The 14,106-nt window shown below is 32.6% G+C and overlaps 2 protein-coding genes across 5 annotated transcripts in view; both read right to left on the reverse strand.

Annotated features, from left to right (window-relative positions):
- Window positions 1–209: 209 nt before the first annotated feature.
- The window catches only part of LOC123220309 (probable disease resistance protein At4g27220), an 83,574-nt gene continuing 69,677 nt past the window's right edge, over window positions 210–14,106 (reverse strand). Inside the window, exons 8-10 of one of the 4 annotated variants that reach the window (XR_006503021.1) lie at window positions 1,293–1,446; window positions 1,095–1,217; window positions 210–865 (exon numbers count right to left, since the gene is read on the reverse strand). The gene's annotated coding sequence lies outside the window, so the exon portion shown is untranslated. Of the gene's footprint in view, window positions 866–951; window positions 1,447–14,106 lie in introns of all 4 variants that reach the window. The other 3 variants (XR_006503019.1, XR_006503020.1, XR_006503018.1) reach the window with 3 other exon arrangements.
- Window positions 3,263–10,792, reverse strand: LOC123221451 (probable disease resistance protein At4g27220). The gene is made up of 6 exons (XM_044644301.1): window positions 9,713–10,792; window positions 7,521–9,241; window positions 6,797–7,204; window positions 5,019–5,492; window positions 3,967–4,785; window positions 3,263–3,616 (listed from the first exon to the last, which is right to left on the reverse strand). The coding sequence occupies exons 1-6, from the start codon at window positions 10,644–10,646 to the stop codon at window positions 3,560–3,562; spliced, it is 4,413 nt and encodes a 1,470-aa protein (XP_044500236.1). The 5' UTR covers window positions 10,647–10,792; the 3' UTR covers window positions 3,263–3,559.

The raw sequence follows: 14,106 nt of genomic DNA on the forward strand, positions 1-14,106 counted from the left end.
CCACTGTCCATTCCCAAAATAATATAAACTTATTTCTAGACTAACGGAAAAAAATAAATATATATAATATAATATAATATATAACTCATATAAACCCACCACAAATGTTAAGTCTGGGTCCTTTTTAAGTTTCTTTGTTTTGATGCATTGAAAGGAGAGATATTTGTTTCTCCTTTTATTATCAAGACCTCTACAACAAACATTACGACAGACAAACATTATTCCCTTTTGAAAACTTATCAAAGTTCTTACCACCATAGAGATTAACAGAAAAATCAAAAAAAACTTTTTTATCACCAAACTTTACAAGTACATGTGCAGACTAGACCAACTTGTTTATGCTATACAAAAACAAAACTTTAATTTTGAGGCTAAACCAGCAGGGTGCTTTCTTCCAAGGCAGCAACAAACCAGATCCTCCAGGATTCAGATCGCTCAGACCTACACCTGCATAATGCAAAATGCTGCAGGACCAGGGAGGAGCAACAAACATCCAGAAAAAAAATTGCAATCTCACAGATGGTTGAAGCAGCAGCTGAAACAGGAGAAAGAAGCCCAGCACGAAATTTACCTAATTTGATCAGCTTCTGCACCTGGAAAAATTCTGGAAAGGCCTGGGCAAGAACTGCTTCTGACTGAAAATCTGCAGAGCAAGGCCTGCTTCTGTCTAATTGTTGCACCTGGGAAAAAAAACCTAGAACTGCAAGGATGAGGTGATCAATGCCGCTATCCCAGGCAGCTTGGACATTGGCAGGATTTCACCCAAATGGCCGCACTGCTGCACAATCAGGAAAGGCAAAGTAGCAGGCAGACTGGTAGTGCTTGCTTCTTCCGAGAACTGCACAGACAGCTTTCTTGTAGAACCCTGCAAGCAGTAGAAGGAAGGCAGTGGAAGAATAAATTCAGTCATGCAGACAGGAGCACTGGAGAACAATAAAATCTGGAACAGACTGCATTAGAGGGAAGGCAAGCTTCTATTGCAGTGAAAACCAGGAAGCAGAAACGTTGAGCTGCTACAGTCAGGAGAGTAGGACAGAAAATCTGGGCAGAGAAGTAGAGAAGATCTGGGATTGGATCCTGCAGAAGAAACTTACAGCAGCACTAATCCCATGACAAGCACAGCAGGTAAGCAATTGCAGAGGTTGGTTCTGGAAAGACAGGACGATACAGGGAACCAAGGAAGCAGAGGATCCACAATCTATTCTGGAGCAGAACACCTGGAACCAGAAGCTGGACAAGATAAACAAAAATATCAATTGAAATTGATTTGGAACTTGGCTCTGATATTTGACCTTGGACAGAAATGCCTTTGCAAGTTCCAATAAATCAACGCAAGGAAACCTGCAGTATGCAAGCACAAACTTCCCATTTTGATAGCTTGCTAAGAAACGAAAAGCTGCTTGGCCAGGAGAGAGCTTTGCGACAGAAAGGATGATTCCAGAATTGCTTCATAAATAAAACGAAAGCAAGAAATAAGTTTGATACCAGATATATGTTACCAATTTTTGCAGAAGAGCAATCAAAAGACTTAAAGAGGACCCAAGATTCAACAAGGTGATCTCAGGCTCTTTTGTACCCATTACCACACCCTTCTAAATCTGAGCTTGCAATAGGGAAAGGTTTTATGAAACAAGTTAAAGTTTAAACTTCAATGAATGATTTGTCCTTAGTCACAAAATGTCTTTTTTTCTAATATCTCTACTCATGAGTTAAACATCTCTAGTAACCTAATGATATACTTTGAAACTCTGCTTAGCAGTACGTGTAATAAAACCAGAAAAGCCAACCGTCAATTTCTCAAATTCAGAAAACTGTTTCAAACTGATAAAATTTAAATTCTATGTTTTTATATATAGATCTCTTGCGTGTGAAAAAGAATTAATTATTTATAAGCTATGAAGAGCATTATGAAATCTTGAAACCATAGTTACCAATACAAACTTTCATGAGATTCTCAAGTTGCTCATTTAGTCTTCTAATGGAGCAACCACATGCTCAACAACTTTTGCAACAATGAAAACACATTATAACAACTTATGTGAGTCTGTTAACATCTAGTCCACTGCTTAGTCTGTTGTTAATTATATCACCAAATAGAATCATCATACCATTCACGACACAAATTTCATAATTTAGACATTCATTCATGTAGACACATAATTCATATTACATTATAAATGCCAAGAACCACAATAGGCAAAACGAAAAAGCAGAAGCAGAAGAATAAAGATGGAAACAAAAGGCCTCCCACCTCTGACCTCAACACAGGAAACTTGAGCTGCAATAATGCCTCACAAACCACAAACAAAAGAGCCTTATTCCAGAGATTTCATTGAAGTTTGCTCTGTATCCTTCCAGAACTCTGAATATTCTGTAAAAATATAGCACAACACAATGAAGTGAACAAACGAAGTGCAGGGAAATGTCATTTTAAATTTTAAAATGATGATCTATAGTTTGGTAAAGAGAAAAAAAATGTGAAGAAAAAAAAAAACAGAAACTCATTTCCACAATCATGACGTTTTATGGTTGTACTAGAACACACACACACACACACACACACATACATACATATATATCAAGGTTGCCTCAAATGGCCTTTAGGCTACTATAAAATTCAATAATTTTTTTTGACCTTTTGTCTACAGAGTTATTGACTACTTCCAAGATAATGTTAATATAGAGGAAAGTTAATGATAAGGTCATGAGGACGCAAGACCTTATCCTCAAGAAACAATGATTAGAAGTAAGGGGAATGAGATAATACAAAAATAAGTAACTGTTAAATGAATATGTACCACTTTTTTCTGTGTAGAAATTGAATAGTAGTATTAAGGTCACCCTCCCAGCATCCTAATTCGTCATGTCGTTGCTGTTTTACTTTTCGTAAAATTGGTACACTTAAGACTCCTTCAAAGAAAGTCTTCATATTGTGGCATTTGCAAACTATCAATTCTTCCAAAGCTGGAAATTTGAGGACATAATTACCGGAGCTAAAGCTTGTGAGATTTTTTAAATTACCAAGTGACAGCAGCTTTAGTTTGTCAAAAACAATTTCCTCGGCTTTTGTACCCCCCTCACTTGATACTACTTCTGCCATCATTTTACATTGTGACAATATCAATTGTTCAAGTCGCACCAGACTTTTGGCTGTTGATAATGATACTGAGTTTATCAATCCATCACAGTACCATACTTTTAGAGTTATGAGATTCTTAAAAGTGGTTGAAGACGGCACTATACTAATCAAATTGTGGCACAAATTTAAGTGTAACATTTCAAGATTTTGAAGAATTGAGTCCAGATGATATTTTTCTTTCCACATGTACTCCAAATTGAAAAGCCCCCGTAGCTCTAGTTCCTTTATTTGTGTGAGCATGCTTACATGTTTCTCATCTTTTTCACATGAGAATATCTCTTTATATGAACTCGATCGTAGTATAAGTTTTTTAAGATTGTTAAATTTCTGAAGGATTCCAATTGGAATGTTCGATGATTCATCCTTAGTGATCTTAAGAATTTTCACTTTAGAAAACTGATGTTCTGCAAGTTGGTCTTGTCATATAAGTGTGACGTCTTTTCCACTTAGTGTCAATTCCTCTGACTTAGAGTTAACCTGATGATTGATTAAGTAAATTATAAAAAAGTTAATGTTTTTTTCAATATTTCTAGCATTATTTTTTTTAACAAAAAGTCAAGAGAAAAAAAAATTTTGAATGTAGACAACTAATTTGTCATCCTAATATTGGTTGTACTATTCAACTTTAATTTGTGTGTTGAACATAAAGAAAATTAATTTTTAATGTGTGTAAAATTAAAATTTTGTAACTTAATATTTTTTCTATTAAAAAAATTTCAATTAATTTTTTCTATTAAAAAAATTTCAATTAATTTTTATGCCAAGAATTCAAGTTTGAAGGTGTATAAGAAAATTCAAAGAAAAGCAATCTTAAATTAAATGCATACCTCTTTTTCGTACAATGGTTGTATGGTTGCATTTAGGTCACCCTTCCAACTCCATTTGTCTTTATCCGGCCAATCTTGTTGAACTTTCTGTAAACTTGGTGTATTTAAGTTTCCTACAGAGAAAGTCTTCATCGTAGGACAATCATATACAGTTAATTTATCCAAAGACGGAAATTTCAATGCATAATTCCCAGAGTAGAAGCATGTGAGGCATTGTAAGTTTTCAAGTGACAACAATTTCAGTTTGCCAAAAACAATTTCATCTTCTGCTGCTACATCTTCTGTCTTATTTGATACTATTTCTGTCATCATTCTGCAACTTCCAATTTTCATTTCTCGCAACTGGACCAAATTTTTTGCTATTGAAGGTGTGAGTAAGTTCATCAATCCAAAACATCTCCGTACATTCAGAACTGTTAGATTCTCAAAAGATGCTGCGAACGGCAGAACATTTATCATTCTATGACAATTATTTACATCTAGAACTTCAAGATTTTGAAGAAGAGAGTCTAGGTTGGAGCTTTTTCCCCAAAGGTACTTCGCATCATAAAGATTACTCAACTCCAAACTTTTTATGTGTATCATTGTCTGTGTATGTTTCTCATCCTCTCCACATGTAAATATCTCTTCATATGAACAGCCACTGAGTATGAGTTTTTCCAGCTTAACCGATCTCTGAAGGATGCCAACTGAAATATTGGCAGATTTATCCTGTTTGATCTCAATTGTACATCTACAAAAGTTTTCTGGAAACTGATGTAGCAATGTTATCATGTGATCTGCTCTAGTTAGGGTTAATTTCTCCAAATTGTGGTTAATCTGCAAACAAATTAGACAAAATAAAGCTAAAGTTGAAGTTCTCAAACAATTTGACACAAAAATATTGTATTTTATTTAAGCAGAAATAAAATATGAAAATATTTTGAATCAATGCACAGGTAAAGTGTAACTCGTACTGAAGGCAAACAACGTTGGCAAAAGGTTAAAACATAAATTTTTTTCATGTTACTTTTATTTTTTGGAAAGTAAAAGTGAAAATGAAAGGCACTTACCTTTTCGGCCAAGAAGAGGGATTGTTTCTCCCAAATATCATGTTGACCCTCATTATTATCATGGAAGCTCATATATGCTGAAGTGAATATTTTTATTTTGTCACAATTACACACCTCCAACTTCTTTAACACTGGCCATTCAGAAGTGTGTACTCCAGGATAGAAAGTTGCAAATTCGGGCAAATTTTCCAGTTTTAGGAAGGTTTCTCGTGGAAATACAAATGTCTTGTTTGCTTCCATTTCTTTTGAAATAATCTCCTTCAACACACTACAATTGCATATCTCAATGTGTTCAAGCCGCTCAAAACTTTTCACCATGGATGGTAAAAATACATATTTTAGTTTTTCACAACCATTCAGGATCAAGTTTGTCAAGTGTTGATAGCAAGAAGAAATTGCCACATATTGACTATCCCAGAGTATTTCAGAATTGACTGAACGCAGTTCTAAGACCTCCAAATTGGGGACAACAACCTGCACTCAAATTTTTTTTTGTTGTAAAATATTACTAAAAACATTCAAGAATGATAGAAATACCAAGATTTTTATTTTATTCTTTGTTCATTTTCAAAAAGAAATTCAAATAGTTTATCTAGTAGATTTTAATTTTCTTGGACTTTGCATTATATATCTCTCTTAGAATAATGTTATAAAACTCTCAAAATTAATTGTTGTCCCAAATCTTCTCAGAATTTAATGTTATTTCAATGTTTTCTTAGATGAAGTAGAGAAACAAAAGCTGTATTTCATTCATTTATATGTTATGACATGCCATACTAAATGTTATAAAACTCTCTCTCGCCACCACGCTTATAAATATGATCTCCCTATCTATCTTATTGTACCTGTCCATGTACTAAAATTCTAATTTCAAACAATTTTTTCTTTTAATAATTTGAACATTAAAAGAAGACTTTAATTCCTCCCTCGGTCAACGCACAGATTCGCCTCAAGCCACTGCCACCTCATCACCCGCCACTGCCGGCGCTCCAGCCCTCTTCCATCATCACCGCCCGCCACCGTCAATCATCCACCACTGGTCTATTCATCCCGTCGTATCACCATCTTCCCTCTGTGCAATTGCTTAATTTTGGTGACTAATTTGGTTTAATTTGAGGCTTCGATAGTGTTAATTTTGGTGTTGTGAATTAATTATTGAAGTTGGGAATTTGGATTGTGGAGTTTGTTGTGATTTGGAAGTTGCCCTAGTGCTTTTTTGGGTCTACAGTAGGTGTTTGACAAAAGGCCACTGTTTGTGACCCTACTTAGTTTTCGTTCTCTCAATTTTCTAATTCATATTCTTGTTGATTTTGATTTTTCTAATGATTTTACTAACATATCATTCAATTGAAGACTACATCCTTCTCGTGATTACGTCATTTTGGTTGGTTTCATAATTTGTTCTGTTAAGTTGTTGAAAGATTGGTTTTTCATGCCATCTGCTTCATTTGCTTAATGCTTTAGGAAATCAATCAATAAAAAATTCAATAAAGAAGACTGTTAATGTTCAAGCTTGAAAACAAAAAATAGTTTAAGTTAAATTAGCAATTTGATCAGAGGACAAACGCCATTACACATAATGTATCTTAAGGGGGGGAAAATAACTTTTCAAATCTTTGGGTGAAGGAAATTATAAAAATTTTAAATTAGGAAAAAAATGAAATAAAATTTTTGTTTATTAAAATTTTTTATTTAATTGACAGTTAACTAAAGATGCATATGGATACCAAAATAAAGCCTCAACAAATTCTATAATCAAAAAAAAAAAAGACTCGTACCTTATGTTCTGAAGTAAATATGTCTAGTCTACTACAATCATACACCTCCAACTCCTTTAACATAGGCCAATTTGAGTTGTGTTTACCATGGGAGAATGTAGTAAGCTCTGACAATTCTTTAAGTTTCAAAAAAGCTATCCTTGGAAAAATAAATATAGTAGTACCCTCTGTTTCTTCTTTGACAACAATCTCATTTAATTCCTTACAACAACTTATCTCATGGTGTTGAAGTTGCTCAAAGCTTTTGATTATAGATGATGGAAACACAAATTTTAGTTTTTGATAGCTATCCACAATCAATCTTTTCAAATTCCGATAGCAACAAGAGGTTGTTGAAAGTTTGTTATCCCAAATTTTCTCAGAATTAATTGCTCCAAGCTTTAATTCTTCCAAACAAGGGAAAACAACCTGCCAAAAATTTAATGCCATTAAAAAAAAAGTATAAAACCTGAAATGAAGTCCATTTAGAGATATTAAAATCTAGCAATATAATAAATTAGGATAAGACTATTATAAATCAAATCTTTTTGTTAAAAAATGGTATGACAGTAGCAATTTTCTCATCCTCCAAATTGATATCATTGAACTCCAAATTAATTGTCAATTCTTTTTGTGTCTTTTGCGATGTTGAAACTATATTTGTATTTGAGTAGAAGCTTGCAATCTTTGGAAGATTAATCAAAGTCAAGGAGCGTAATTGACAAAATTCAATATTATCAATTACCTCATTTTTGTCTACTCTATTTTTACTTTCAACAGCAAAAATCTCAGTCAAATTCTTGCAATCTTCCACCTTAATTAATTGAAGTTGTGGAAGGCTTCTACTAGCATTGGAGAATGAGAAGATATTTTCTAACTTATTACAGTTTTTCATTTCTATAAATTTTAAGTTGTAGAAAGACTTTGTTGAGGGTAGACCATAACATATCTTTTCCAAGTTAATCAAGTTGAAAAAAATCAAAGATTCCAGGAGGGGAAAGACATCATGAGGTATGCACTTTGTTGAGTCAACAATGCACACGATGTTAGGATTATTATGGACATAGAGATATTTTAATTCAGAAAAACCCTTATTGTCTAATTCAGAGAGGTCATTCTTGATACCTTGCAATTTGTCTAAGCATAAGAATTCAACATTCGAGAAGCATTGCAATTCCTCTTGCCAGATGATAGAACTAAAATTCACTTTCAACGTTCTTAAAGTAGCAAACTTATTTAACAAATAGCTTTCAACATGCATGAACTTCCAATCATCACCATGTATGCGAGAACTACCAAAATTAGTAGCCCCATTTCCAATTGATATTTTGTACCTCTCCAAATTTTTGGGGAAGAAGTCTTTTCGCAAAATTTGATCATTTGAAATATATATCTCTAAAGTTGTCAATTGAGACAAATGCTTCAACTCCTCAAGTATTTCAACATTCCACAAAATAGAGCATCCACTCATATACAATTCTTCCAATCGGAATAAGTTTGATATAACATTTGATACTATAACTTTTAGTCTCCAACAACCACTTAAATCTAATAACCTCAATTGAGTCAATTTACTTATTTCTTCAGGCAACTGCTTAATCTTACAACATTGCAAGCTAAGAATCTTTAGTTTTCTCAACTCTCCAATGATTGTTATATCTGAAAATGTCCCATAATCCAAACATAACGTTTGAAGATTTGTGAGAAGACCAAGAGATGTTGGCAAGGACAATTCATCTAGGTGTAAGAAACTTAGAACCTTGAGGTTTCCCATCCTCACAAAAAAATCTTCAGGGATTTCAAAAGAACCATTCATCCTTGTACTGAAAAATTCAAGTTTTGGACAATCCAAACCTTGAGGCCAAGTCTCACTAATCATATTACAATCAGCTAGTGAGATTTTAGTGCATTTTTTCAATTGCTCTTTATCTGACCATTCCATCACCATGTCATTTCGCTCCGTAAATACATGATGATCTTTATATGCAATTGTTATGGCAATTGAACGAACAACATCATGCATGGAAAACTCTTCACTAGTTGAATCATCAAGCAACAAGCAAGATTCCTTGAGTTCATAGACAAGACTTTCCAGCTTATTTCGTGCTTGTTCCATAGTAAGATTAACTCCTTTCAATATATCTAAACCCATAATGAGTTTGAACAAGTCTGAAATTGTAGTATTATTTTTCAGTAGACTACAGATTAGCAGAATTTTCTTGAGCTCATCACCTTTTAGATAATTATAACTCAATGCTATCTTTGAATATTCCTCTTCTAGCAAGCCTGCAAACTTTGTTGGAGAAGGCATTCTTAGCTCTCGCAAGGCTTCTTTCCATTGAGATTGATGTCTCCTATTCCTTAATGCTCTTGCTATTGTAGTAATGACAATTGGCAAACCTCGACATTCGTTGCACACATCATTCGACAGAGTATTCAGCTTATTTGTTTGATCAACAACATCACCTGCAAGGGGACCCTGGACTACAGATCATTAGGCAGAGATATGTATTCCATATGTTTCAAATATAATAAAAGCGATCCCATTTGAATATAAAAATTTTTTAGACAATAAGTTATTTATTATAGATCATGCATTTAAAGTGAGTATTAATAACATTTCTAATATGTGCTTCGAATTTAAAAACAAAAGGAGTATTTTTATGAAATAGTATCGGTGAAATTTTATGAAGCATATTTTGAACATCTTAAGAACTAAATAATATTAGTTAATAAAATACTTAAAAAGAGAAATTATTTTATGAAGCATATATCGGTGAAATTATTACAATTATTTTTTAATTTCTCAGAGTAAATTTGCTTTTTATTATTTCACGTAATATATAACAGTAAATAGAAATTAATCTAAATGAATATAAATATTTTTCATAGGTATGCAGAAGAAAAGACTATAATATGAAACAATTCTCTGATTACCTGCCATCTTCTTAAACAATCTCCAAGCTTCTTCTTCCTTTAAGACACCCATCGAGAAATCTTTCTTGGAATCCATACTCCATAATACATTACGATTTCTTGCTGTCAGCAATAATTTACATCCCCCACGGCCATCTCCACAAGGAATACCGAGAGCCTCCAAATCTAATCGTTCCCATATATTATCTAAAATTACAAGCACTTTCTTATCATTCTTCAGTCTCGCATTCAACTTGCTCACTCGTTCAGCCTCCGTATCAAATTTCACACCTAACTGATTCGCAAGTTCATCTTGAATCTTTTTAGTATCTGGTTTATCAGATACCTCTACGAAAACCACCTCATCCAAGAAATGGTTTTTCTTGGCTTGATGACCAACTTCTTTGACCAGTGTGGTTTTACCAATTCCACCCATTCCATAAACCCCAATAATTCCAACCTCAGGATCATCTAATGACTTCAGCACATTGTTGAAAACTGACCTTCTTGATTCAAATTCCTCATAATCTTTGTTAGTGAGCCGAATGACTTCGTGAGCGGTAGGAAGAGAAACCTGAGCAAATGTTACTTTTTCCTGAAGAAGTTCAGTTATAGCGTTCAGCTTTTTCCATGCTTTCCTGCCATTTTTGTAGTAAGTGATCAAGTTGAAACAACTGCTGTTTGATTTCTCTTGAATCAGCTTGTCTGTTTCTTCAATGGTGGAATCCACATCCCCCTGCCAGTCTTTAACAGTCTGTTTGATCTTTTCCACATTATTTTCAGCAGCAACAACCTTAGCCTTCACCTCATCTCTTGCATCCTTCAGCTTTCTAGCTTCTTTTTTAAGATTGTGAAAGTTGGTTTTGTAGTTGTACAAGTACATAAACTGACGCCCAATCGGAGCACTTAAGCACTTTCCAACTTCTAAAACAGCATTCCCAGCAGTTTCTTCCATTCTCAAGCACAAGGAAAGAATTGGTATCAGACAGATTAGAAGGAAAAATAGAAAAGGAAAGAGAACTCAGAGATCAAAAGAAGAGAGGGTCAAAGAGATACAGGACATTTGTAGTATTGATTGGTAATTTTAATTAAATTATTCTTCTAAATGAGACAAAGATGAAAGACTTAAAATGTTTGGTTAGTCAACAAAGAAAGCAACATGCCAACAACTTCATGCATTATTCAGGGGACATTATAATCTATAATTAAAATTACAGTTATGAAAAGAAATTCAATTTAGGAGTAAATTTTACTTTTCTTCCTGATAGCAGGAAATAATTTCCAACTAATATATGTAAGGCTTTAACATTCTTTATAGCAGAGAGTGAACTCCTAACACGCTTGAGATAAGGTTAGGAGTGAAAAAATAATATAGATTAAATGCTCAATATTGGAATGTATTTTTACTTCAATTTTTCTCTTTCAAAAAGAATAAACAGATTAATTATTTAATATTATTGATAAAATAACGAATTTATCCTTTAATCTAACAAAAAATATGTGGGCGAGTGTAAACAGATTAAACTTTGGGTGGGTGTTTAGGTCTTTTATCAAGTGTGGGTATATATTTGAGATATGGCTAAAAAATAGGTGGGAAATAGTCATATTTCCTAATTTTAGAATGAGAAATAGTTGTCTAGGTCCACCAATTTACATTCAAAGTTGAGTAAAACGGCAATAAACAAAACAAAATTAAATTAACCAAAACAATAATGTGATTACCGCTAGATTCTGAAAGAGATACAGCCTGCATCATGGCAATAATTTAAAGGCCTAAAAACATATTGACAGAAACTTAATCTTTCTTACTATCAAAAATTTAAATTCTTATTTATAGATTAATAAAAATAATACATCTAAAAATAAAATTAATATTTAATTAATAATATATTAAAAATAATAGAATATTTTTATTTCTTTTTAAATTAAAAAATTACAGTTAGATTATGAAAGAGATGTAACCTGCATCAGGACAATAATTTTTAATTCGTTAATTGTTAAAAATTTAAATTTATAAATAAATAAAATAATTAATTTTAAAAATAAAATTATTATTTAATTAATAATATAATAAAATTAATAAAATACTATTTATTCTCTTTTTTAAATTTAAAAAATTAATAATTTTTTTTCATATTAAACTTTTAAATTTAATATTTTTTTTCTAAGATTTAGGATTTTTTTTAACCCTCTTTTTAGCATCGGAATTGACAGCTTTACTTTCTTATTTTCTAACCCATCTTCAATGTACTGCTCTCCACAATGACTCATCTTTATCCTTAAACAAAGAAAATCATCTTTATCCAGTGATGATGACAAATCGTCTTGTCGCCCTAATCTTAAGCCACAATACAATTGTTGACTTACTTTAATCTTGATTAATTATTCATGATTAATACTATTAAATTAAAAACTGGTGATGTATGCAAATATGTAATTGAATCTGAAAGAGAGACTGAAAAGGGCGCACCTCGTTGAACCACCAAACGTCTTTCCTTGGGAGTCGCCGCCAGACTTAGGAGTGAAAAACCTCCAATTCAGTAAAAATAAAATAAATTAACAAATAAATAAAATTACCAAAAAAATGGATGAATTTTCCTGCAGCCTCAAACTTACTTGATCAGACGGAGGCATTTTAGAAATGAATTCATGAGAATTGAATAGGAAAGAAACGTCTTTTTGTTTCTCAAAACGTTTTTTGATTTTTTTAAGTATACATGGATGATTTTTCTATGACATGTTAACATGAACACTGCCGTTCAATTTAAGAGACATTATAATATCACTAAACCTATAATAATAACAGTAATGCAAAGAAATTCACCCAAAACTATTTCAATAGTTCAATGTAGGAGTGAGGTTTTTTTTTCAATTTTAGTATTGGTTTAAGTTCGAAAACTGACTTAGTTTAATTTAACTCGGTTAGAATTTATTCGATTTGAATTTGAATAGAGTTTGAGTTAAAAGGTTCGACTCATTTTAAAATCAAACTGAATTTGAGATAGAGAAAGTTCGGTTCGGCTTCCCTTGCAAACTAGATAGAAGAGTTGATTCGATTTGAATTTGCCTAGTAGTTTAATTCGAATTATATTAAGTAATTATTAAATAATATTGTTTTGTCAATAAGTCATAAATTTACATTATGAATATGAGTCACATATATATTTGAGTTATAAATTTAAGTCAAAATCGAACTGAACTCAAACCCCTATCAATGTTGGCTCAACAAATTCGAGTCAAATTATTTTTTATTCAAATTAAGCTAAAGACAAAAGATGTTTAGACTCGATTTGCCTTCTATCTACCCTTATTCATGATAGAAGGAAATAATTTCCACAAACCACTTTCTAGCTGATATATCCAAGTCTTTAAAATTCATTATAGTAGAGAGTGAAATTAAAGAAGTTGTGTACAAAAAAGAATTACAGGTTTACATAATAAGAAGATGGCTAAAGAATTACAGATTTTCATAAGCCATGTATTATGTAGCTAAAAATTTATTAATGGTAAAAGAATTACAGATTACATAATTAATAATTTACATGTGTGCACTGCAGAGTTGAATATTGATGGCTAAGGAATCAGTTGCAGCAGTGTGGATTTTCATAATACATGGGATAAAGTAGAATAAGCAACGTGGATTTTCGTAAATTGTGTAGAATAAACGAACCTAAAGCATAAAGCTACCAAGCCAGAGACGGAACAGAGTGTCGTAGCCGAGGATGCACTCTGATGAAGCCGGATATGCAGTCACCAAGACTTCAAGATGCCTGCGAAGGTCAAAATTTTAGACAACGGAGATGGAGAGATTCATGACAGGCTGACAAACATGTAGAGGAGACGATTAAGTATTCTGCAGAAACGCGTTTCCTTATTCTCCCAAATTACCAAAACTGCCCCAAAACGTTTCGTCTCCATTTCAGGCCGTTTTGAAAACCGAAATGTTTCCAAAGCATGGAAACGCACCACATGCTTCCTAGAATACAACAATAGTAGAAAACAAGCCTCATAAACTGAGCCAAAACAAGCCCCTTCAAAAAATGTCTCACAAACAAAGTAAAGATCAGCATAGGAGGTCTTCTTGATATGTATATATTATACCCAGTCTCCATTCTCCAAATTTCTTAATAGCAGGAAAAATAATAAAAAGCCATACTCCAAATGAAAGTGGAAAATATAATCATATCATTTTATGTGATGCATGGAAAAATAAGAGAAACTAGTGCAGCAACTTGCCTCTTCTGATAAGAACCACCCATCTTAAACACTATATATAGCACTCATAATTATTGATTCAAAATAATTTGTTACATCCGAAAATAAACTACGCTTAATAGATACAATTCTTTCTACCGGTTATACTTATTTCTCTTTTTTTTACATTAAATAGGAAGGATAGGATCTGGTGGTCTTTC

Source organism: Mangifera indica, chromosome 7 (assembly GCF_011075055.1).
Source record: "Mangifera indica cultivar Alphonso chromosome 7, CATAS_Mindica_2.1, whole genome shotgun sequence".
Classification (NCBI taxonomy): domain Eukaryota; kingdom Viridiplantae; phylum Streptophyta; class Magnoliopsida; order Sapindales; family Anacardiaceae; genus Mangifera; species Mangifera indica.